The sequence below is a fragment of the Pan paniscus genome, chromosome 16 (genome assembly GCF_029289425.2).
Source record: "Pan paniscus chromosome 16, NHGRI_mPanPan1-v2.0_pri, whole genome shotgun sequence".
NCBI classification, from domain to species: Eukaryota; Metazoa; Chordata; class Mammalia; order Primates; family Hominidae; genus Pan; species Pan paniscus.
The window spans coordinates 65,944,593-65,971,346 of record NC_073265.2 but is presented as its reverse complement, the minus strand read 5'-3'; the positions used below and the strand labels follow the sequence as shown (position 1 = coordinate 65,971,346).

At 35.2% G+C, this 26,754-nt stretch overlaps 1 protein-coding gene across 11 annotated transcripts in view; it reads left to right on the top strand.

The window, feature by feature from the left end:
- SCAPER (S-phase cyclin A associated protein in the ER) overlaps positions 1–26,754 on the top strand; it is a 568,863-nt gene that overhangs the window by 146,567 nt on the left and 395,542 nt on the right. For all 11 annotated transcript variants that reach the window (XM_034939208.4, XM_034939207.4, XM_063596813.1 and 8 more), the window contains one exon: positions 9,450–9,590. In XM_034939208.4, coding sequence (XP_034795099.1) covers positions 9,450–9,590 — 141 coding nt within the window. The remainder of the gene's footprint in view (positions 1–9,449; positions 9,591–26,754) is intronic.

The following is a 26,754-nucleotide window of genomic DNA, read 5'->3' as shown; positions in this document are numbered from 1 at the left end:
AGCTGCAAGAGAAAGGCAACTCATCTCATACAAGGGAAACCTGCCCCCCCACCACCCCCCGCCCCAGAAATGATCAGTGAATTTCTCAACATGAATCTTCCAGGCTAGGAGATAATGGGATGTTACATTCAAAGTACTGAAAGAAAAAAACAAAACCCTGCCAGCCATGATTACTATACCCTGGAAAGCTATCCTTAAAAATGGAAAGGAGATAAAGTCTTTCCCAGACACACGAAAATTGAGGGAGTTTGTCATCACTAGGCTTGCCTGAGAAGAAATGCTAATGGAGTTCTTTAAATGGAATAGAAAAAATGATAAACACCAATGTAAAAGCGTATGAAGGAAAGTATGTAAAGCTCAGGAGTAAATGTACAGTCAAATATAGAATAACATAATACTGTAAGGGTGGTACAGAAATAACTGGTAACCCCAATATAAAACTTTAAAGAAGGCTGTGTGTGGTGACTCACACTTGTAATCCCAGTACTTTAGGAGGCTGAGGTGGGAGGATCACATGAGGCCAGGTGTCTCACACCAGCCTGGACGACATAGCAAGACTTCATCTCTACAAAAATAAGGAACAACAAAAAAATTATCAGTTATGGTGGTAGGCACCTGTAGTCCCAGCTACCTGGGAGGCTGATGCAGAAGGATCGCTTGAACCTGGGAGTTTGAGGCTGCAGTGAGCTAGGATTGCACCATTGCACTGCAGCCTGGGAAATAGAGCAGCATCCTGTTACTAAGGTAGGGTGTGGGAGGGGACTTAAAAGACAAAAAGGTATTAAGAGTAAGTATAATGACAAAAAATTGATAATGGATTCACTGTATGAAAAATAGTAAACTCTGACTTCAAAAACACATAGTGTAATGGTAGGTAAAAGTGCAGAGTTTTGTAGGCCATTGAATTTAAATTAAATTCAAATTAAATTAAAGTAGACATCAAATTAAAGTAGACAGTTGTAACCACAAGGGCAAACCTATTGTAAATACACAAATGCTAAAGAGAAATCAAACCAAACCATTAGAAAAAAAAAAAAAGCCCACAATCAAATAAGAAATGAAGATAGCAATAGAGTAAGGAACAAAAGCCTGCAGAACAAAGAGAAAATAAGTAGCAAAATGGCAGTAATAAATCTGTACTTACTGTTAATATTACTTCAAGTGTAAATGGATTAAACTCCCCAATCAAAGGGCATAGAGTGGCTCAGTGAATTAAAAAAAGACATACCCAACCATATGCTGCCTTGAACAGACTTGGCTGAACACGAAGGAATATCTTATTCCATGTAAATTGTAACCAAAAGAGAGCAGAAGTGGCTAAACTTAGACAAAACAGACTTTAGGACAAGAAGTGTCCCTAGAGAGGAAGAAGGCCATTAAATAATGATAAAAGATTCAGTTTAACAGGAGGATACAACAATTTAAATATATTTGCACCCAGCAACCTAACACATAAATATATAAAACAAATACAAATCTGAAGGGAGAAATTGGCAGCAATACAATAACAGTAGGAGACTTCAGTGGTCCACTCTCAATAATGGATAGAACATCCAGGTAGAAAATCAATAATGAAACAGCTGAATTACAACAGTATACACTAAATGTGCCTAAGAAATATGTACAGGATTTTCTACCCCCAAATCAGCAGAATACTCATTCTTCTCAAGTGCGCATGAAACGTTCTTCAGAATAGATCATGTGTTAGGTCACAACACAAGTCTTTAGAAATTTAAGAAGATGGAAATCATACCAATATCTTTTAGACCGCAGTGGAATGAATCTAGAAATCAATAACAGAAAATAGGAAAATTAGCAAAAATGTGAAAACTAAGCATACAGTTGAACAACTATTTGGTAAAAGGAAATAAAGGGGAATTTAAATAATGCCTTGAAGCAAATGAAAACAAATATAACTCACTAAAATTTGTGAGATGTAGCAAAACAAGACTCTGAGGGAAGTTTATAGTAATAAATGCCTACACTAGTTTTCTAACTCACAGAACTAGAAAAAGAAGAAACAAAACTAACCCCAAAGTTACTGTATGGAAAGAAATAACGATTAGAGCAGAAATAATTGAAATGCAAAAGAGAAAAGTGATGGGAAAAAATCAACAAAACGGTGGTTTGTTGGAAAGAAAAAAATCAAACTCTTAGCTAGTCTAAGAAAAAAAGACTCAAATAAATTAGAAACGAAAGTAGAGTCATTACAATGGATAACAGAGAAACAAAAAGGATCATAAAGAACTATTATCAATAATTCTATGGCACCAAATTGGATAACCTTAGAAGAAGTGGATAAATTCCTAGAAATATACAACCCAACATGACTGAATCAAGAAGAAATAAAGAGCCTAAACAGACCAATAACAAATACAGAGATTGAATCAGTAATCAAAAACCAACAAAAAAAGCCTAGGGCCAGATGGCTTCACTGATCAATTCTATGAAACATATAAAGGAGAAGTAGTACCAACCTTTCTTGAAATTTTCTGAAAAATAAAAGAAGAGGGAACACTTTTGTGAAATAAGAAATATTATATTGGTCTCTGCCCCTGGTTCCTGACATAGAGCTCCTAAAACTCTGGTAGATGGAAGCACTAGGATAATATTGTTTTTCCAATATGTGATCTTTGACCCTGGTTCCCAACAGATAACTTCTATCATCTTTGTAATTTCTTGAGTGATAAGAGCAGCTGAAACAGAGTTCCTAAATGCCTTGGGCTTTGCTGAGTGATAGGAGCATCTTTTGTTGTAATAAGGGTACTCTTGGTAGTGTCCTGAATAGCCTCAGAATTGGTGCTGGCTACCAGAACTTCAACCTCCAGGTTTGGTTGATTGCCAAAGCCAGTGATTTAATAGATCATGCCTCTGTAATGAAGCTTCCATGAAAAATCCCAAGAACAGACTTTGGGGAGCTTCTGGGTTGTTAAACATGTGAAGGTGGCACACCTGGAGAGGGCATGTAAGTTTCGTGTCCCTTCTTCACACTTTGCCTTAGGCATCTTTTCCATCTGGCTGTTTATCTGCATCCTTTAAAAGTTCCTTTGTAATAAATTGGCAATAGTAAGTAAAGTGTTTCCTTTAGTTCTGTGGGCCACTCTAGCAAATTAATCAAACTTGAGGAGACAGTTGTGAGAACCCCAATTTTATAGCTGGTTTGTCAGAAGTATGGGTCAGAACTTGGGACTTGTGATTAGCATCTGAAGTTGTGGGGGCAGTCTTGTGGGACTGAGCCCTTAATCTGCGGGACCAGGTAGATAATGTCAGAATTGGATTGAGTTATATGACAGCTAGCTGGCGTCAGAGAAGTGGTCAGTGTGAGAAAAACCCCATAAAAATCTTGGTGAACAGAATTGTTATTGTGTTGTATGTGAGAGTAGGAAAAACAATTTAGTTTTTCCTATCTCTTACAACTTGTATTATGAGGCCAGCATCACTCTGATTCCAAATCTAGATAGAAACACAAGAAAGGGGAAAACTACAGACCAGTATTCCAGATGAACATAGATGCAGAAATCCTCTTTAAAATACTGGCAAACCAAATTCAAGAATACATCTACAATCATACCATGATTGAGTGGTATTTATCTCTGGAATGTAAGTATGGTGAAATATACTAAAATCTATAAATGCAATATACTACATGAATACAATGAAAGACAAAAAACACACTAATATTTCAATAGATGCAGGATAAACACTTGACAAAGTTCAATATCCTTTCATGAAAAAACCCTCAACATACTAGGTATAGAAGGAACTTTACTCCACACAATATAGGCCAATGCTGTTGTTTTAATGTTTATTCCTTCCAAAACACATACTGAAGTTTAATTGCTATTGTAACAATATTAAGAGGTGGGTTCTTTAGGAGGAGATTAGGTTATATTGCCTCTGCTCTTATGAATGGATTGATACCATTATTGTGGAAGTGGGTTCTTATTGCAGGAGTGGGTGCCTTATAAAAGGTTGGATTCAGCTCCCCATAGTGCCCATGCCACCCTTTGCCCTCTCTTGCCCTGTTCCTTTCCTCCAGGGTTGATTTAGTAAGAAGAACCTTATCAGATGCCACCACCTTGATATTGGACTTCCAGTCTCCAGAACTATTATACGATAAAGTTCTTTTTTTAATAAATTACCTAGTTTCTGATATTCTGTTATAGCAGCACAAAACAGACTAAGACCGCCCATATATGAACAACCCACAGTTAACATCATAATTGGGAAAAACTGAAAGCTTTTTCTCTATGATTTGGTAAAAGGCAAGTATGCCCACTTTTACCATTTCTCTCCAACATAGTACTAGAAATACTGGGAAAAGCAAGAAGAAGAAATGAATGCATTATATGGGAAGGGAAATAAGTAAAATTATCTATTTGTAGATAACATCATAAATATAGAAAACCTTAAAGATTCCACAATAAACTTTGAGAAATAATATATGAATTCAGTAACGTTTAGAGATACAAAATCAACATGCTTAAGAATCAGTGGGGTTTTCATACACTAACCATGAACTATATGAGAGAGAAATTAAGGATACAGTTTTCTTTATATTAGCAACAAAAAGAATAAAATACTTAGGAATTAACTTAAGCAGGGCGGTGAATCACTTGTATAGTGAAAATTATAAATTTATGAAAGAAAATTTAAAGCAGCAAGTAAATAGAAAGATATCCCTGTTCATGGATTAGAAGAATTAATATTTTTATAATGTCCATACAGCCTTAAGTGATCTACAATTTCAGTGCAATCTCTATCAAAATCCCAACCATTTGTTTTTAGAGAAATAGAGAAACAGTCCTAAAATTCATATGGAGCTCCAAAAGACCCCAAAGATTGAAAGTCATCTTGAGCAAGAAGAACAAAGGCTATAGTCATAACACTTTCTAACTTTAAATTTTATTATAAAAGTATAGTAATCAAAACAATTTGGCACTAGCATACAAACATACACACAGACCAATGGAACTTAATAGAAAACCCAGAAATAAACCTATGCAATTATGGGCAACTGGACTTTGACAAGGATGCTGAGAACATACAATGGGGAAAGCATAATCTTTTCAACAAAGGGTATTGGGAATACTGGGTATCCACGTGAAAAAGATTGAAATTGGACGCTTATCTTACACCATGCATAAAAATCAACTCAAAATGGATTAAAGGCTTAAACATAAAATCTGAAACCGTATAACTTTTAGAAAAAAACTTGCAGAAAAACCTTATTGATCTTGGTGATAATTTTTTGAATATGACAGAAAAACACAGTCAACAAAAGCAAAATTAGACACGTGGAATTATATCAAATTAAAAACCTATAGAGCAAATGAAAAAATTATCAAAATGAAAAGACAGCTATGGAATGGGAAAATATTTGTAAAAAATAGATAAGGCATTAATATCTAAAATATTTGAAGTACTCACACAACTCAATGGCAAGAAAACAGCCTGACTCAAAAATGGGCAAAGGACTTAAAGAGACACTTCTCAAAAGGAGAAATCCAAAAGGCTAACAGCTACATGGAAAGGTGCTCAGCATCTATAATGATCAGGGGAAATGGAAATCGAACTTGAGTGAAATATCACCTGACACTTGTTAGGATGGCTATTATCAAAATGACAAGAGGCAAGTATTGGGGAGGATGTGGAGAAAATGGAACCCTTGTATGCTGTTGGTAGGAATGTAAATTAGTATAACCATTATAGTAAGCAATATGGAATTTCCTCAAGAAATTAAAATAGAGCCTGTCATACGATCAGCAGTTCTTCTTCTGGGTATATATCCAAAGGAATTGAAATCTGGATCAAAAAGAGATACCTGTGCACCCATGTTCACTGTAACATTATTCGTAATAGCCAAGATATGGAAACAACCTAAATGTCTGCTGACGAATGAGAAAAATATGGTATATATTTGAGTGTGTGTGTGTGTGTGTGTGTGTGTATAAAACAGAATATTATCTAGCCTTAAGAAGAATGAAATTTTGACATTTGTGACAACGTGGATGGAGCTAGAGGATATTAAGCTAAGTGAAATGAGAGAGAGAAATGCTGCATGATCTCACTTCTATGTGGAATATGGGAAAAAGTCACATTCATAGAAGCAGAGAGGGGAGATGGAGTGATATTGGTCAAAGGGTACAAAAGTTTGACTTATGCAAGATTAATAATTTCTGGTGAGGTAATGTACAATATCATGACTGTAGTTAACAAAAAACAAAATACCTGAAAACATAGGAAACATTGGGTTTATTCCTGGAATTCAAAGATACTCCTTCATTAGAAAATCTATGAATGTAATGGGATATAAACTGATTAGAAGAGGAAAACCATTATTTTCAACATCAGGGAAAGATGATCAAGTTTGGGTAAGTGGAGCACTAATTATATTTACAGAAGAGAGTCTGTGTATTTAGAGCAGAATAACTATTGATCATTGCGGTAAGTGGAAATAACATGGGCTCTGGAGATAGCCAACCAAGTTTAAATCTTGATTTTATCATATAATAAGCTATGATTCCCTGAGCAAGTTACTTAACATTATTGTATTTCAGTTTCTTTTTCTGAAAAATGACAATTATAATTATTAACCTGTTGTGATGCTTAAATGAGGCAAGCATGTAAAACAGTAACATAGTGCTAGGTTGGATGTTGTTTAATATACAGTCACTCTTATAACTGAGTACTGTGTTATCTATGCTGTATTATAAATGACAGAAAAACGTAGCTTAAAACAGCAAACATTTATCAGCTCACATTTTTCTGTGAAAAAGGCAACCAGGAATTGCATAATGATTCTTCTATTGTTTTTTTTTTAAAGTCAGGGACTTGCTCTGTCTCCCAGGATGGAGTGCAGTGATGCAGCATAGCTCACTGCAGCCTAGAACTTCTGGGCTCAAGCCATCCTCCTGCCTCAACCTGCTGGGTTACCAAGATTACAGGCACGTGCCATCTTGCCTGGTTAAATTTTTAATTTTTTTGTAGAGACAGGGTCTTGCCATGTTGCCCAGACTGGTCTCAAATTCCTGGCATCAAGCAATCCTTTAACCTCGGCCTTCTAAAGCACTGGAATTCCAGGCATGAGCCATCATACCTGGCCATCATTCTTGCCCTGGGTCTTTGATGATTTTTTTTTTTTTTTTTTTTTTTTTTTTTTTTAGACGGAGTCTGGCTCTGTCGCCCAGGCTGGAGTGCCGTGGCACAATCTCGGCTCACTGCAGCCTCCACCTCCCGAGTTCAAGCGATTCTCCTGCCTCAGCCTCTTGAGTATCTGGGATTATAGGCGTGCACCACCACACCTGGCTAATTTTTTATATTTTTGGTAGAGACGAGGTTTCACCATGTTGGCCAGGCTGGTCTCGACCTGAAGTTATCTGCCTCCCAAATACTGGGATTACAGGCGTGAGCCACTGCTCCTGGCCTGATGAATTTTTAGTCAAGCTATCAGTCAGGTCATAGTCATCTGGGTCTGGAGGATCCACTTCCATACTCATTTGTGCAGTTATTTGCTGGCCTTCGTTCCCCTTTGGCTGTGGGCCAGAAACCTCAGTTTCTTGCCAAGTATACCTTTCTACAGCCCAAGTGTCTTCATGACATGGCCAGTGATTTCTCCATAGAAAATCAGAGAAAGAGTGGGGGAGAGAAAGGAAAAAGTACCCAAGAGAGTTGATAAAATGAAGTTGTGCTGAGTTTTATAGCATCGCTTTTGCTGTATTCTTTTGGTCACAGTCCTGATACAATATGGGAGGAGATTACATAAGGATCTTAAAACCAGGTGGCTTAGATTAGTGGGCACCATCTCAGAGGCTCCATACTACAAGTACCTAACACAGCATGTTGAAAGATATATGGCCACTATATTGTAATTACAGGTGAACTCTTTCGTTACCTTCTGGTATTAGAAAGGAATATAAATATGCATGGGTTAAGCATATTATTTGGATTACTTTTAGTGCGTGATTTAAATTTGGGAGAAATAGTTGGACCACATAATCTGAATGTTCATAAAAATGCGTTAGGTAGCACAAGATTCTGTTGAATACAGTAGTAAAGTTGACTAGGACTGTAAGAAAATTCTTTGATTTTTCTTTTTACTTGAATCTCAAGAATTTGTCATTAGATGAATAGATTTGATATGAAAAGCAGTCTCTTGTGGGGTTCTGCAAGAGTCAATGTATTATTTTAATTTTAGCTTAAGAGAAGTGCTCTAACACAATCACAGTTCTTCTCTTACTGTGTTTTTTAATGCCAGCAAAATTATAGTATATTTTCTTTTATCTAAATATGATCTCCAAGTATTCATGCAAGAAAATCATAGATTAGTGAAAGTATACAAGACTTTAGATGTTTTCTGGTTATTTTCTCATCAACGTAGGTATCCCTTCAATTAATTTTAATGGCAACTTTCATCTTCCATTTGTATGATGGCTTATTGTTTTCAACACTGTTTCACATGAGTAATATCATCAGATCACCATAATAACTCTATGATGTACACAGGGCAGGTACTGAACCTCATTTTATAGAAGTAAAAACAATCTAGGAGAGGCTAAGTGTTGTTTCTAGTGTTACACAACCAATAATTTGCAGAGCTAAGGCTTTAAGGACATGTCATCTGGCTCTTAGTATAGTGCTATTTTTGTATCATACTTTTTTGGATGGTTCAACACAATTATTGAGAGAAAAAACAATTAAAATGTTAGGTTTTTTCCACTCATATTGACCCATCTTCTGATTTTCTATAATTTATTTTCATTGGTGCTGAATCTTATTTCCTGGAGCACAGAACAAGCTTTTGCTTCTTCTGTTTGAGATTGTTTTAAGGAATTAAAATTTTAAGGGTTAATTTCTTAAAATAACATCAAATAGCAATTACTACATCTATCTTTTTTTGTAGGTGAAACCCTCTCTGTTCCTTCAGAGAATGTTTCTTATGCAAATAATGTGATTTGTTAGATGTCATTTTTCAGTTTCTAGGATAAAATTACTTATTTTTCTGGAATGTGGGTTACATCATAGAGATGTTAACATTTATAAGGACAAGAATTATACACTATATTCATTTTAAACATACTCATGGTAACAGTACAAGAATAATAGCAAATATTTCTGTAGAGGCATGTCTAAGCCACTGTTCTGAGAGTTTTATGAACCTTCAAATAATCCTGTGAGTTAGGTAATGTTATTTTTATTTCCTGTTTATAGGTAAGGAAACTGAGACCTAGGCTAAAAAAGTTGTCTAGATTATGCAGCTAGTAAGTGGCCAATGTAGATTATGAATTCAGGTAGTCTGGCTTCATAGTCTGTGTCCTTAATTGTTAGTCATGTTGCTGCACATTTTTCCACGCTTAGAGTTTATATTTCATAAGCCATTTACTTGTTTGTACTTCTTTTAAATGATTGTATATATTGAAATTAAGGATGTGATAATTCACTATACATAGGAGAAGGATGTCCGGAAGTGGAAGGAAGAATTGCTAGATCAACGACGCAGGATGATGGAAGAAAAATTACTTCATGCTGAGTTTAAGCGAGAAGTGCAGTTACAAGCAATTGTGAAAAAAGCACAAGAAGAAGAAGCTAAGGTATATCATAAGAGCTTTAAATGTTGACTTAATTACCCAAGTACTTTTTTGAATTGTTATATAATAGTAATAGAAGATAATGTTTATCCAATGTTTATTCTGTTGTAGAATAACAGCATTTTACACACTCATTTAAAACTTACTAGGTGCAATATTTTATCCCTTTGATAATTCTATGAGCCATCTATTATTATTTTTACAACCCTATAAAGGTATAATTGATAGAGAATAAGCAGCACATATGTAAAGTATTCCATTTGATGAGTTTTGACATGTATATATCCTTGAAACTATCAGTACAATGAACATAATACACAATTCCTCTTTGTAATTCATTCCTTCATTCAACTCTATTATCTAATTACTGATCTGCTTTCTATCAGTATAGATGTTTGCTTTTTCTAGAACTTATGTGCATGGAATCATACAGTATCTATTCTTTTCTCTGGCTTTCCCTCATAACAGTTACTTTGAACTTCATCCATCCTGTTGTGTGTGTGAATAGCTCCTTTCTTTTCACTGCTGGGTCATTCCATTTCTTTATGTATGGAAATACCATAATTTGTTAACCCAGTCACTTGTTGATGGACATGTGTTTTCTTTCCAGTTTTTTTCTATTACAAATATAGCTGCTGTGGGAATTCATGTATACATCTTTGTGCAGATGTGTACTTTCATTTTTATTTTATAAAAACCTAGGAGTGGATTGGTGTATAGCATCTTACAATAGGTTCATGTTTAAGTTTTACACATGGTTTTCCATACTAGTTAAATATTTTACATTCCTACCAGCAGTGAATGAGAGTTCTAGTTGTGCCATATTCTGACCAGCACTTGACACAGTTACACATTTTAGTTTGAGTCATTTTTTTTAAATACATGTATAGAGTCTAATTTTTTTCCTATTTTTTTTTGTGGGAAAAACATAATGTAAAATTTATCATCTGAATCATTGTTAAGTATACAATTCAGTGGTTTTAATGCATTCATGTTATGCAGTCATCACCACCATGTATCTTCATTACTCTTTTTCATCTTGTAAAACTGAAACTCTATACTCATTAAACAGTAACTCCTCATTCTCACCCCCAGCCCCTGGCAATCATCATTCTACTTTCTAGATCTATGATTTTGACTACTGTAAGTACCTCTTGTAAATGGAATGATATGGTGTAATTTTATCCTTTTGTGACTGGCTTATTTCATTTAGCATAAGGTCTTCAATGTTATAGCATATGTTAGAATTTCCTTCCCTTTTCAGGCTGAGTAATTTTCCATTGTATGTATATACCACATTTTGCTTATCCATTCATACCTCAATGGACATTTGAGTTATTACTACATTTTAGCTATTGTGAACAGTGCTGTTGTAAATATGGGTGTACAAATAACTCTCCAGTTCCTGCTTTGAATTCTTTTGGGTATATACCCAGAATTGGAAAGGCTGGATCATATGGTAATTCTATTTTTAATTTTTTGAGGAATCACCGTGCTGTTTTCTACATGTAGTTCACCATTTTTATATTCCCATCAGTAGTGCACAAGGGTTCCAGTTATTCCATATCCTCTCTAACTCCCATCATTTTGTTTTTGTAATAGTAGTCATTCTAATGTGTGTTATTTGGTATCTCGTAGTTTTGATTTGCATTTCTCTAATGATTAGTGATGTTGAGCATCTTTTCATGTGCTTATTGGCCATTTGTATATCCTCTTGGAGAAATGTCTGTTCAAATCCTTTGCACATTCTTGAATTGAGTTTTTTTTTTTATTGTGGAGTTTTAAGACTTCTGTATATATTCTTGATATCAATTTGTTTTAAATCAAAGATATGATTTGCAAACGTTTTCTCCCATTCTGTGGGTTGCATTTTTACTTTGACAGTAGCATCTTTTGACATGCAAAATGTTTTAATTTTCACAAAGTCCAATTTGTCTGTTTTTTTCTTTTGTTGCCTGTGACTTTGGTGTCATATCCAATAAATCATTGCAAAATCTAGTGTCGTGACACTTTGATCCTGTGTCTTCTTCTAAGAGTTTTATAGCTTTAGATCTTACATTTAGGTAATTGATCCATTTCGAGTTAATTTCAGTATGTGGTGTTAGGTAAAGGTTTAGCTTGATTCTTTTGCCATGTGGCTGTCGAGTTTTCCCATTACCATTTGCTGAAAAGGCTTTTCTTTGTCCATTAAATTATCTTGGCACCCTTGTCAAAAATTATTTGACTATATCTGTGAGGGTCTATTTCTTAGCCCCGTGTTCTATTCCATAGGTCTATATGTCTGTTTTAGTGCTAGTACTATACTGTTTTCATGATTGTAGTTTTGTTGTAAGTTTTGAAATTAGGAAGTGGGAGTCATCCAATTTTGTTGTTCTTTTTCAAAATTGTTTTGGTTATTTGGGGTCCCTTGAGATTCCATATGAATTTTAGGGTGGACTTTTCTGTTTCTGCAAAGTCATCATTGGAATTTTGGTAAAGATTGCATTGAATCTGTACATCACTTTGTGTATTGTTGATATCTTAACAATATTAAGTGTTCTGGTTTATGATCATGGGATAATTTTTTATTTATTTGTGTTGTCTTTAATTTTTCAATAATGTTTTATAGTTTTTATTGTATGTGTCTTTTGCCTCCATGGTTAATTACTAAGTATTTTATTATTTTTGGTGCTATTGTTAATGGAGTTGTTTTCATGATCTCCTTTTCAGATTGTTCCTTGTTAGTGTATAGAAATGCAATTGATTTTTGTGTGTTGACTTTGTATCCTGCTTCTTTACTGAATTTTTACTACTTCTAACAATTTTTTTTGGTGGAATCTGTAAGTGTTTTCTACATATAAGTTCATATCATCTGTGAACAAAGATAATCTTACTACTTTCTAAATTTGGGCACTATTTCTTTTACTTTCCTAATTTTTCTGGCTTGAACTTCTGGTGCTACCTTAAATAAAAGTGGTGAAAGCAGGTATCTTTATCTTGATCCTGGTATCAGAGTAAAAGCTTTCAGTCTTTTACCATTGAATATGATATTTGTTGAGGTTTTTTCATACATAGCTTTTGAGTTTGTTCTGTTCCTAGTTTGTTGTTTTTTATCATGAAAGATGTTGAATTGTCAAATGTTTTCTTCTGCATCCGTTGAGACTGTGCGTTTTTTTCCTCTTTAGTTCTGTTAATGTGTAATGTTACATTGGCCAGTTTTCATATGTTGTACCCTTCCAGGAATAAATCCCACTTGGTCATGGTGTATAATCCTTTTAATATGCTTCGCTAGTATTTTGTTGAGAGTTTTTGCATTAATATTGATAAAGGATATTGGTCTATAGTTTTTTCCTTGTAGTTTCTGTCTGGTTTTGGTATCAGGGTAATGCTGGCCCCATAGAATGAGTTAGGATGTATTCCCTCCTCTTCAATTGTTTGGAGTTTGAGAAGGATTGGTGTCAGTTCTTTAAGTGTTTGATAGAATTCACCCATAAAGCCATCAGGTCCAGGGATTTTCTTAGGAGATTTCTAAATTACTGATCAATGTCCTTACTAGTTGTAAGTCTATTCATATTTTCTAAATTTTTTTGATTTAGTCTTTGTAGGTTTTGTACTTGTCTGTATTATGAGTTAGGGTTGAGATTTTTTTTTTTCATATGGATATGTACTGTTCCAGCACCAGTTGTTTAAGACTGTTCTTTTTACATTGAATTGCTTTAATAACATTGTTGAAAATGAATTGGCCATGAATATGTGAGTTTTCTTTCTAACTTGATTATGTTTACTTTATCTCTTGTGCCTGTTTTTATACCAGTACCACTCTATCTTGATTATTGTACCTTTATAATAAATTGAAATCAGGAAGTACAAGTCCATAAGCTTTGTTGTTTTTTTTCTGAGCTATTTTGGCTATTTTAGATCCTTTGTATTCCATATAAGTTACAGGATCAGCTTTTGAATTTCTACAAAAATATTTTTTAAAGCCTATCTGGGTTTAAATTGGGTTTGCATTGAATTTATGGATTAATTTAGAGGAGAATTGACACCTTAATGATACTGAGCATTTCTTTCCATGAACATGACATATATCTCAATTTATTTAGATTCTTGCCTTTGCATCTATTTTGTGAAATTTATCTGTAGTTCATATGTTTGATGGTATATTCAATGATATTTTGTTTTAATTTTTTTCTGTTGATTGCTAATACATAGCAATGCAGTTGATTTCTGTATATGTACCTTGTGTTTTACAACCTTGCTAATAAACTCACTTATTAGGTCTATTGTTATTTCTTTCTTTCCAGTCTGTATGTTTTTTATTTTTTATCTCCTTTTATTGCAATAGCTGGGACTACTGCAGTGTTGAGTAGTTGTGAAGAGAGCTGACATCTTTCCTTGTTCCCAGTCTCAGGGGAAAAGCATTTACTCTTCACCATTAAGTACGATATTAGCTATAGACATTTCATAGATGTTTGTTATCAAATTGAGGAAATTTCTTTCTAGTCTTAGTTTACTGAAAATCTTTACCATGATTGGACTTTAAAATTGTTCACATGGTGTTTTGTCAATTAAGATACCATTAAATTTTTTTTTTAATGATGAATTTCACTGATTGATTTTCAAATATTAAACCAACCGTGCATTTCTGGGATAAACCTCATGTACTCATAGTATATTATCATTTTTGTATATTGGTGAATTTGATTTGCTAAAATTTTAGGAATTTTTGCATCAGTGTTCATGACCGAGGGTGTTCTGTAGTTTCTTTTCTTGTAATGTCTTTGGTTTTGGTAACAGGATATGCTGGCTTTGTAAAGTGATTTAGGAAGGGTTCTATCATCTTCAATTTTTCTAGAGTTGTTTGTGTAGAATTGGTACAATTTATTGTTTAATTTTTTTTTCTTGTAAAATCTACCAAGGAAGCTATCTGGGTCTGGGGTTTTCTTTGTGGGAAGATTTTTGCCTAAAAGTTTTATTTCTTTAATTGACATAGAGCTATTCCTATTATCTGTTTCTATTATATAATTTGTGTCACTCAAGAAATTTATCTATTTCCCCAAAGACTAATACTGTAGAGCATCTTTTCATGTACTTTTTGGCCATTTGTATATCTTCTTGGAAAAAATCTCTGTTCAAAATCCTTTGCTCACATTTTACCTGGGCAGTTTGTCTTTTTGTTGTTTAGTTATACGAGTTCCTTGTATGTTCTGGATACTAGATCCTTATGAAACTTGTGATTTGCAAATATTTTCTTTAATTTTGCAAGTTGCCTTTTCACTTTCTTGATAATGTTCTTTTCATAAAAGTTTTTAATGTTGTCAAATTCCAATGTATTTCTCTTTTTTTGTTGCTTAGTTTTTGGTGCTAAGAAATAATTATCAAATCCAAGATCATGAAGATTTACCTCTTTGTTTTCTTCTAAGATTTTGTGATTTTAGATTTTTATATTTAAATTGTAAAGACATTTTGAGTTAATTTTTGTGTATGATCTGTGGTAGGCGTTCAACTTAATTCTTTTGCACAAGAATATCCATATTTCGGCCAGGCGCGGTGGCTCATGCCTGTAATCCCAGCACTTTGGGAGGCCGAGGCGGGCAGATCACCTGAGGTCCAGAGTTCGAGACCAGCCTGACCAACATGGAGAAACCCCGTCTCTACTAAAAATACAAAATTAGCGCGGCATGGTGGCACATGCCTGTAATCCCAGCTACTCCGGAGGCTGAGGCAGGAGAATGGCTTGAACCCGGGAGGCGGAGGTTGCTGTGAGCCAAGATCACGCCATTGTACTCCAGCCTGGGCAACAAGAGCGAAACTCCGTCTCAAAAAAAAAAAAGGAAAAAAAAAAAAAGAATATCCATATTTCCCAGCACCGTTTGTTGAAGAGACAAACCCTCTCATTGGTCTGTTTCAGCCCATTTGTGTTGCTATAAAGGAATACTTGAGGCTGGGTAATTTATAAAGAAAAGAGGTTTATTTAGCTCACTATTCTGTAGGCTGTACTAGAAGCATGGCACCATCATCTACTTCTGGTGAGGGCCTCAGGCTGACTTCACTGATGGCAGAAGGTGAAGGAGAGCCAGCATGTGCAGATCACATCGTGAAAGAGGAGGCAGTAAGAGAGGAGGGAGGTACCACACTCTTGGAAACAACCAGCTCTTGAGGGAACTTTTGCAGGAACTAATATAGCAGAACTCACCCCTCTCCCCTGAGGGCATTAATCTATTCATGAGGGATCTGTTCCCATGACCCAAACACTTCCCATTAGGCCTCTACCTCCAACATTGGCAATTAGTGTTTCACATATTGATTACATATATATATATATTTTTGAGACGGAGTCTCGCTCTGTCCCCAGGCTGGAGTGCAGTGGTGCAGTCTTGGCTCACTGCAACCTCTGCCTCCTGGGTCCAGGCGATTCTCCTGCCTCAGCCTCCTGAGTAGCTGGGACTGTTGGTGCACGCCACCACACCCAGCTAATGTTTGTATTTTTAGTAGAGATGGAGTTTCACCATTTTGGCCAGGATGGTCTTGATCTCTTGACCTTGTGATCTGCCCACCTTGGTCTCCCAAAGTGCTGGGATTACAGGTGTGAGCCACCATGCCTGGCCAGATCACATTTCAACATGTGGTTTGAAGGGACAGACAGCCAAACCATTGCAGTCTGTATGTCTGTCCTTATGCCAATACCACACTATTTTGATTACTGTAGCTTTTTAGTAAGCTTTGAAATGGGAACAGTGAGTCCTCCAACTTTGTTATCCCTGTCCCCACCAAACATGATGTACCAATGTAGTGTACCTTGCCATTCCATGTGAATTGAGGTTTGGTTTTTCATATCTGCAAAAAAGCCTGTTGGCGTTTTGTTAGGGATTACATATCTTTATATCCTTTTGAGTAGTATTACCATCTTAACAATATTAGTCTTCTAATTTATGAACGTGGAATTTCCTTCTGTTTATTTGTCTTCTTTAATTTCTTTCAGCATTGTTTTGTTTTTAACATACAAGTATTTCACTGCTTTGTTTAAATTTATTCGTAAGTGTTCTTTTGGATGCAATTATAAATGATATTGTTATCTTAATTCCATTTTTGATTATTCATTGCTAATGTGTAGACATACAATCAATTTTTATATATTGATCTTATGTCTTGTAATCTTGTTTGAACTCCTTCATTAGTTTTAATAGCTTTTTAGTGAATTCTTTTGGATTTTTCATAAACAAGATCACATAATCTGCAAATATAGTTTGTTTTGCTTTTGCTTTCCAGTTGGATGTCTTTGATTTCTTTTTCTTGTTTAATTGCTCTGGCTAGAACCTATAGTATATTGTTGAATAGAAGTAGTGAGAGTAGACATCCATTTGTTATTCCTTATCTTCCTAGATGTATTTAATCTTTCATCAAGTATGATGTTAAGTGTAGAGTTTTCATATACAGTTGAGCCTTGGTATCTGTGGGTTCTGCATGTGCAGATTCAACCACCTGCAGCTTAATCAATAGGTGATTGAATCCGTGAATGCAGAGGATCAACTGTAAGGGACTTAAGCATCTATGGATTTTGGTATCCATGGTGGATCCTGGAATCAATCCCCCATGGATACTGAGGGACAACTATATGTCCTTTATCAGGTCAAGGAAGTTCAGTTTTATTCATCGTTTGTTGAGTGTTTTTATTATGAAGGGATATTGGATTTTGTCAAATGCTTCTTCTCCATCTATTGCTGTTACACTATATTTTTTGTCCCTGTTCTATTGATCTGGTGTATTACATTAATTGAATTTAGATATTTTGTATATTTGTCCAATTTTGTTGTTTAAAGTGCAAGGGTAAATCTCATCCTGTTACTTATGGCTGGAAGTGGAATTTCTGATCTATGTATTATTAGTATTTTTATCTTTTTGTTTTCGAGGGACAGTCTGAAGGTAGATTATTGATGATCAGAAAGGCAGAATTAAATCCAGATCTTTCTGGTTCCAAAGGCTTTGATTTTATCACTGTACTTATTACTTTAGTATTCTCATTTTGTGATATTTTGTCATATGACTTACATACATTTTGACTTGTCTAATTGCTTGATATACTTACTTTCAATATGATTTTATTAAGCCAAAGTGACTTTTATAAGCAAATTAAGCTAATTATTTATCACAGTTTAAATAATTTCCATAGAGATGGATGGTCAACTCCTGGGTATCTTTACATGAGGAGATCAGCTACCATTTATAGTTCTTTTAATTCTTTTTCTTAAAATTCCAACTTTTATTTTGGATACACGGGGTACATGTGCAGGTTTGTTACATGGATATATTGTACCCTAGTAATGAGCATAGTACTCCATAGGCAAATTTGTTTTGCTTTGTTTTGTTTTGTTTTGTTTTTTGAGATGGAGTCTCACTCTGTCACCCAGGCTGGAATGCAGTGGTGCAATCTCAGCTCACTGACACAGCTGCTTCCCGGGATCAAGCCATTCTCCCGCCTCAGCCTCCCGAGTAGCTGAGATTACAAGCACACGCCACCACGCCTGGCTAATTTTTTTTTTTTTTTTTTTTTTAGTAGAGACGAGGTTTCACCATTTTGGCCAGGCTGGTCTTGAACTCCTAACCTCAGGTGATCCACCCACCTCGGACTCCCAAAGTGCTGGGATTACAGGTCACTAGGTAGTTTTTAACCTTCTCTCCCTTCCCTCTCTACTTCGAGTAGTCTGCAGTATCTATTGTTCCCATGTTTATGTCCATATGTGCTTATTGTTTAGCTCCCACTTACAAATGAGAAAATTTGGTTTACTGTTCCTGCATTAATTCACTTAGGATTATGGCCTTCAGTTCCATCTATGTTGCTGCAAAGGATACAATTTCATTCTTCTTTTGGTTGCGTAGTATTCCATGTTGTATATGTACCACATTTTTTAAAATCCAGTGTATCGATAGGCACTGTTGATGGACTCCTGGGTTGATTCCATGTCTTTGCTATTGTGAATAGCATGGCAATGAACATATGACTGCACATGTCTTTTTGGTATAATAATTTGTTTTCCAATGGGTATATCCCCAGTAATGGAATTGCTGGGTCAAATGGTAGCTGTGTTTTAAGTTCTTTCAGAAATTGCCACACTGCGTTCCACAGTGGCTGAACTAATTTATATTCCCACCAACAGTGTATAAGCGTTCCCTTTTCTCTGTAGCCTTGCCAGCATCTCTTGTTTTTTTAACTTTTTAATAATAGCCATTCTGACTGGTGTGAGATGGTATCTCATTGTGATTTTGATTTGTATTTCTCTGATGCTTAATGATGCTAAGAATTTTTTCATGTTAGTTGGACACTTGTATGTCTTTTGAGAAATGTCAATTCATGTCTTTTGCTCATTTTTAAAAATGGGGTTATTTGTTTTTTTGCTTGTTGATTTAAGTTCCTTATATATCCTGGATATTAGACTTTGTTAGATGCATTGTTTGCAAATATTGTCTCCCATTCTGTAGGTTGTCTTTTTACTCTGTTGATAGTTTCTTTGGCTGTGCAGAAGATTTTTAGCTTAATTAGGCCCTACTTGTCAACTTTTGTTTTTGTTCCAATTACTTTTGGAGATATAGCCAAAATTGACTTGTCAAGCAGATGTCAAGAAGGGTATTTCCTAGGTTTTCTTCTAGGATTTTTATAGTTTGAGGCCTTACATTTAAATCTTTAATCCATCTTAAGTCAATTTTTGTATGTAGTTAAAAGTAAGGGTCTAGTTTTGTTGTTCTGCATATAGTTAACCAGTTATCCTAGTGCCATTTATTGAAGAAGGAGTCCTTTTCCCATTGCTTGTTTTTGTTGACGTTGTTGAAGATCAGATGGTTGTAGATGTGCAGCTTTATTTGTGAATTTTCTGTTCTGTTCCATTGGTCTGTGTGTCTGTTTTGTACCAGTACCATGCTGTTTTGTTTACTGTAGCCTTGTGGCATAGTTGGAAGTCCGGTAATGTGATGCCTCAAGCTTTGTTCCTTTTGCTTACTATTGCTTTGGCTATTGGGGCACTTTTTTGGTTCCATACGAATTTTAGAATAGTTTTTTTTTCTAATTTTGTGAAGAATGCCACTGGTGGTTTGATAGGATAGCATCAAATCTGTAAATTGCTTATGGCGATTTTAATGATACTGATTCTTCTAATACATGCACATGGGATGTTTTTCTGTTTGTGTCATCTCTGATTTTTTTCAGCAGTGTTCTGTCATTCTCCTTGTTCAGTTCTTTCACCTCTTTGGTTAGCTGTATTTTCCTAGGTATTCCATTTTCTTTGGCTATTTTGTATGGTATTGTGTTCTTGATTTGACTGTTTTCCTGGGCATTATGGGTGGATAGAAATGCTACTGATTTTTGTACATTGATTTTTATATCCTGAAACCTTGCCAGAACTGCTTATCAGTTTCAGTACCCTTTTGGCAGAATAATTCATGATAAGTGAATTAAGAGTCTGTACTAAAATTCTTGCTAATGTAAATACTGTTTTAAAACCTTGCTACCACTTGCTCACCTGTTGGTGCTCTCAGTTGTCACCGTTTTCAGTTCAATAAACTGTGAAATCCTGTCTGGACATATATTCCATTTCTACAAAGAAAATAGACACGGTATTTTTTTCCTTATTCAAAAGTATTTTTATTATCATAGTGACGACCGAAGTCTCTTGAGTTAGATAAACTTGGACTTAGGTTCTGACTCCACCACTTAGTAGCTGAATATCCTTAGGTATTATTTTACCTCTCTGAGCCTATTTGTTCATCTTTAAAATTGGAATAATTTTACCTACATGTCAATTACTGTAAGTATTAAGTTAGATTATGCATGTTGTGAAGCAGTTAATGTCATCTTTGGTATAACAAAAGCACTTAGTAAAATATTAGAATTATAGAAGAAATATTCTACTTATTTTTTTCTGAAGTCTCATGTATTTCTGTTGTTCTGTTACTAATCAAAAAGTACTAATAATCCAGTAATTTTTTTAATTTAAATTTTACTATAAGTGTACTTTCCTTGAGACCATGTACCATTTTAGTCCTGTTACATACTCAAGATTTTTTTTTCCATGTATGCTTTTTATGAGTCCTTGGGATAAATTAATGGCCATTTCAAATCCTTTAGTTCTTTCTTAGGTAGATAGGTGATTGAAAATAAATTAGCTAGTATTCTGTTGATGGTGATTAATATTGCAGCCTGAGTTATTCAAAACCTGATTTTATGTTAGATCATAGTCCATTATTTAATAGTCTAATATTGACTTTCATTTTCAGTTTCTTAATGGTCTCATTGACTCATTTTCAGTTGCAGCATGTCTAGCAATAATTGCTGTTTATTTTTATTCTTTTTTTTTTTTTTTTTTTTTTTTTTTTTTAGGAAAAGACACCTGTTTCTTATTCCTTGTGCTGTGGGTCCTATTTTTGTCCCCTTTGCTGCTCTTGGAATTGTTTTTTTTATCAGTTAAATTCTTGTGCCTGGTCCTTTGCTTTCTTCCTCTAGATTACCTACTTTTGTACACCCGTTTTATAGATTACCTATTTTGTACTTTTGTAAATCCCCAAATTTCTGAGAAATAGTGGCCTGAGCTTGTTTCTAATACCTGATCACCCATGTCTTCCTTAATTCCTTATATGATTTTCCCCTTTCTGCAACTATATTTGCCTTTGAGAATATTTCTCTGTTTTCACTGAGTTTAAAAGACTTTTCTGAATCACTTCATATGAACACCATCAGGCATCTTTTTCTAGAAAACTTCTGCACTATCTTAATTTTCTCTCTACTCTCTAACCAATCCTTTACTGTCTTCCTTTCTTTATTTTGTTAGTTAAACGTAACTGAAAAATGAAGTTTCACTTCACTTACTCTTCTTCTTTAGTATCACAGTCACTACCATTGCTTCAGTGTCTTCTCTGCAGTGATTTCTAAATCTGAATCTTTAGCCCTACCTTCAACTGAGCTCTAGACTCAATTGCCTATTGTTTGGTGCTTGTATTGAGTGGAACTCATCAGCTCACCATCTCCTTTATCCCAAACCAACTGCTTTACTGAATTCCATATTTCAGATAATGATAATAATAACTAGTCACCCATTAACCTAGATTTGGAAAACTTGTATTCATTTACTTCATTTCACTTTTCTTTTTAATCTCTTCTTGACGACTTTTTGTGTATCAGCCAGAAAGATAGGCTAATTTTTTCTGACATCTTCTTTGGAGTCCTATGTATACATACACCTGCAGTTCTCTAACTCTGTAGGCAGCTACATTTTCCATTGCAGCTGCCACCAGTTTATTTTTATCTCCCTCCTAAATATTTACAGTTGATATTCTTCCCTTTTGTTCCTCCTCCCTCCAGATTAATCTTTCTGGAGGGTATTGTAATGCCTCTCAGTCCAAAAACCTTCAGGGACTTTTTATGGTCTTCAAGCCTAAGTATAAATCCATTACTCTAGATTTCTTTAATATTATATTGTATTTAAAATAGTGGCCATATTTTTATTTTAAAAGTGATTCATTTTTATTTTGAAGAATTTAAGCAACATAGCAAAGGAAACTCAATCCCACCCTCAGAAATAGCCACCATTAACATTAGGTAGACACTGTTTCAGACATTTTCCTATTATTATATTCAGATTGCATGAATGGATAATCTTATAAAATAGAATTATGCTATACATGATACTTCTTAGTAAGATGTATTAATCTTTATTTTAGTTCCATTTTAAGGGAAGGAGATGAAATGGAAGTGAAATTGAGGAAATTCTTGAGTTTATCGTGTTAATCACAAGAATTCATTCTCATAAGAATTTTTTGAGATAATAAAATATGAAACGTATTAAGAGTTTGGAGTTGTATTTATTCAATTTCATTTTAATTTCTGAACATTTTTAGGGAACCCTTGCTAAAAAAAGATGAGAAAATTAGCACTCGTATATCATCCTAATCTTTCCACAATAATTATTCATAGTTTTATTATTTTTCTCTTGTTAAAGTTGATCAAATTTATGTTTTCCTCTGTAACTTTAAATTCCTCAGTTTAGTTTTCCTTGTATATGTAAATCGACTCATTGCTTACCAATTCTTCATTTATGAGTTGTTTTATCTTTTGGTTTGCTGGATTTTATTAAGAAAAAAACTTTTTTCTAGGAAAAGCTCATATATGCTCTGTCCCTTGAGTTCTTACATATTTTAGGCCTGTGGCATTTCTACCTGAATTATATGTTGGTTTGAGATCATATTTATGATTCACAATATCTCTCCTTCAGAACTTCAAGACATTATTCCATTATCTTAGTTATTTCTGTGGGGAAGGCCGAGTCTACACTGAATTTTCTTTCTTGTAGGTGACTTACATTTACTGCATGGAAACTTGAAAAATTATTGTTCTTTCTTAATGTTTTATGATTTAATAAGGATATTCTTGATGGTGATGTTCTGAGTCAATTTTTTATGAAGTAATGTAAGCTCTCTTAATCTTTAAACATTTCCTGTATTTTATGTTGGAATATTTTCTGTTGCCTTTCTTAGCTACATAGATACTGTTTATCTTTATCTTTATATTAGGTCATTTTGTCATGTTCTCTGTATTCAAGGCTTATTATCCATTCATCTTCACTGTAAAAATCTACAATAACTGTGATTATCAAAAGTTTTTCCTCTAGAAGTAATTTGTTTTAAGTAGAGACAGGGTGTCACTCTTATCACCCAGGCTGAAGTGCAGTGGCATGATCATAGTTCACTACAGCCTTGAACTCCTGGTCTCAAGTGATCTTACTGAGTCAGTATTTTGAGTGGCTGGGACTATAGGCATGTGCCACAAAATTTGACTTATTTTTTAAATTTGTTGTAGAGATGGAGGTCTTGCTATGTTGCCCAGGCTGGTCTCGAACTCCTGGTCATCAAGTGATCCTCCTGCTTTGGCCTCCCATAGCATTGGGATTACAGATGTGAGCAGCTGTGCCTGGCCCATTATTTGGGGTTGGTTTTTACACTATCTGTTCTGTACCATGCATTTTCTAATTTAAGTAATTCTGTGATAGTGTTACTTTTGTACTCTGTTTCCTTAGCTCACGAATCACCTTTATCAAATAAGACAGTAGTCCTCCCTTAATTGCAGTTTTGGTCTTTGTGGTTTCATCTACCCTCGTCAATCACAGTCCAAAAATAGGAAATGGAAAATCTAGAAATAAACAATTCATAAGTTTCAGACTGTGTACTGTTGTGAGTACCACGATGAAATCTTGTATAGTTACGTCCCGGACGTAAATCATTCCTTTGTCCAGTATATCCATGCTGTATATGCTATCTGCTCATTGGTGTGTTAGTAGCCATCTTGGTTATCAGGTGGAGTGTCATGGTATCACAATGCTTGTGTTCACGTAACCTTTATTTTATTTAATGGTCCCAAAGCACAAGAAGAGTGATGCTAGCAATTTGGATATGCCAAACAGAAGTTGTAAAGTGCTTCCTTTAAATGAAAGCGTGAAAGTTCTCAACTTACTAAGGAAAGGAAAGAAATCTTATGCTGAGGTTACTGAAATCAGTGGTAAGAATGAATCTTCTATTTGTGACATTGTGAAGAAGGAAAAATAAATTCGTACAATGTATGTAGTCATCCCTCAGTATCTGTGGAGGATTGGTTTCAGGGCCTCTTGAAGATACAAAAATTCATGGTTGCTCAAATCCCATGTATAAAATGGTATAGTATTTTCATATAACTTATGCACATCCTCCTGTATACTTTAAATCACCTCTAGATTACTTATACCTAATACAATGTAGATACTGTGCAATAGTTATTATACTGTATTATTTAGGGGTTAAAGACAAGAAAAAATGTCTGTACAGGCATGCATTGTTTTATTCTGCGTCACTTTATTGGGCTTCAAAGATACTTACTGAGTTTTAAAAAATTGAATGTTTGTGTCAATCCTGCATCAAGCAAAGTCTTTATTTTTGCCATTTTTTCCAACAACATGTGCTCACTTCATGTCTCTGTGTTATACTTTGGTGACTCATAATATTTTAGATTTTTTAATTATTATATTTATTATGGTGATCTGTGATAAGTGATCTTTGGAGTTACTATTGTAATTGTTTTGGGGTGCCATGAGCCACACTCATATATGACAGCAAACTTAATTGATAAATGTTTTGTGTGTTCTGACGGCTCCACTGACCTGGCCATTCCCCCATTTCTTATCCTCAGGCCTCCTTATTCCCTGAGACACAGCAGCATTGATATTAGGCTAATTGGTTATTAATCGATAACCATACAGTGTCCTCCTAAGTCTTTTTTTTTTTTTTGAGACAGAGTCTCGCTTTGTTGCTTAGGCTGGATGGAGTGCAGTGGCGTGATGTCGGCTCACTGCAAGCTTCGCCTCCCGGGTTCACGAGTGGCCTCTAAGTCTTCAAGTGAAAAGAAGAGTTTTACATCTTTCACTTTAAATCAAAAGCTGGAAATGATAATGCTTATTGAGGAAGGCTTGTCAAAAACTGGGCTAGAGCCTGTGCAACTTAGCAAGACCCCATCTCTACCAAAACATTTTAAAAATTAGCCAGATGTGGTCACACATGCTTATCGTCCCATCCACTCAAGAGGCTGATGTGAACGAATCACTTGAGCTCAGGAGTGTGAGGCTGCAGTGAGCCACTGCACTCCAGCCTGGGTGATGTGAAACCCAGTCTTGAAAAACAAAAAGAAAAAAATAAAGCTGGGATACACTGAAAGCTAGGCCTCTTATGCTAGTCAGTCAGGTTGTAAATGCAAAGGAAAAGTTTTGAGAAAGATTAAATGTGTTACTTCAGTAAACATATGAATGATAAGAAAGCACAACAGGTTATTGCTGATATGGTGAAAGTTCGAGTGGTCTGGATAGAAGATCAAACCAGCCACAACATTCCGTTAAGCCAAAGCCTAATCCAGAGTAAGATCCCGACTACTTCCAATTCTATGAAGTTTAAGAGAGGTATGGAAGCTGCAGAAGAAAAGTTTGAAGATAGCAGAGGTTGATTCTTGAGGTTTGAGGAAGGAAGCCATCTCAATAACATAAAAGTGCAAGGTAAGGCAATAAGTGCTGACGTAGAAGCTGAAGGAAGATCTAGCTAAGATAATTGATGAAGACTGCTGCACCAAACAAGAGATTTGCAATGCAGATGAAAGAACCTTCTCTTGGAAGAAGATGCCATCTAGGACTTTCATAGCTATAGAGAATTCAGAGCTTGGCTTCAAATCTTCAAAGTCAAGGCTGACTCACTTATTAGGAGCTAATGCAGCTGGTGACTTCAAGTTGAAGCCAGTGCTCCTTAACCATTGTGAAAATTCTAGGCCCTTTAAGAATTAGGCTAAATCTATTCTGTCTATACTCTATAAATGGAACAACAAAGCTGGCGTGACAGCACATCTGTTTATAGCATTGTTTACTGAATATTTTAAATCCACTGTTGAGACCTCCACCTCAGAAAAGAAGACTCTTCAAAATTTTACTGCTTACTGACAATGCACTGGTTACTCAAGAGCCCTGATGGAGAGAGCACAAGGAGATGAATAGTGTTTTCGTGCCTGCTAACGTAACATCCACTCTGCGGTCCATGGATCAAGGAGTAATTTCAACTTTCAAATCTTAGTTTTTAAAAAATACATTTTATAAAGCTATAGCTGCCATAGATAGTGATTCCTGTGATGGATCTGGGCAAAGGAAATTAAGACTTTCTGGAAAGGACTCACCATTTTAGATGGCATTAAGAACATTTGTGATTCATGGGAGGAAGTCAAAATATCAACATTAACAGGAATGATTTTTGGTGGTTCAAGAGGACAGTTAAGGAAGCAACTGCAAATGTGGTGAAAACAGCAAGAGTATGAGAATTAGAAGTGAGCCTGCTGATGTGACTGAATTGCTGCAGTCTTATGACAAAAATTAAATAAACGAGATACCTCTTGAGAACTTGTTTGGAGATTCTAGCAGGGGAGCACAGCTACTCATATTCCTTGATCAGAGACCAGTCCTCCTCTATCAGGGATGGTCATCCTCTTTGACCGAGCATGCAGCTTCAGGAGGGACGCACATGGAGCGGTGAGGGAGGAAGGGGACACCCGCTTAGCCAGCCAGATCAGCTGAATCAACCCTGGCGATCAATGGGGTGACAGATGTTACAGCCAGATCCCCCTCACATCCAAGTTATTTCTTATGAATGA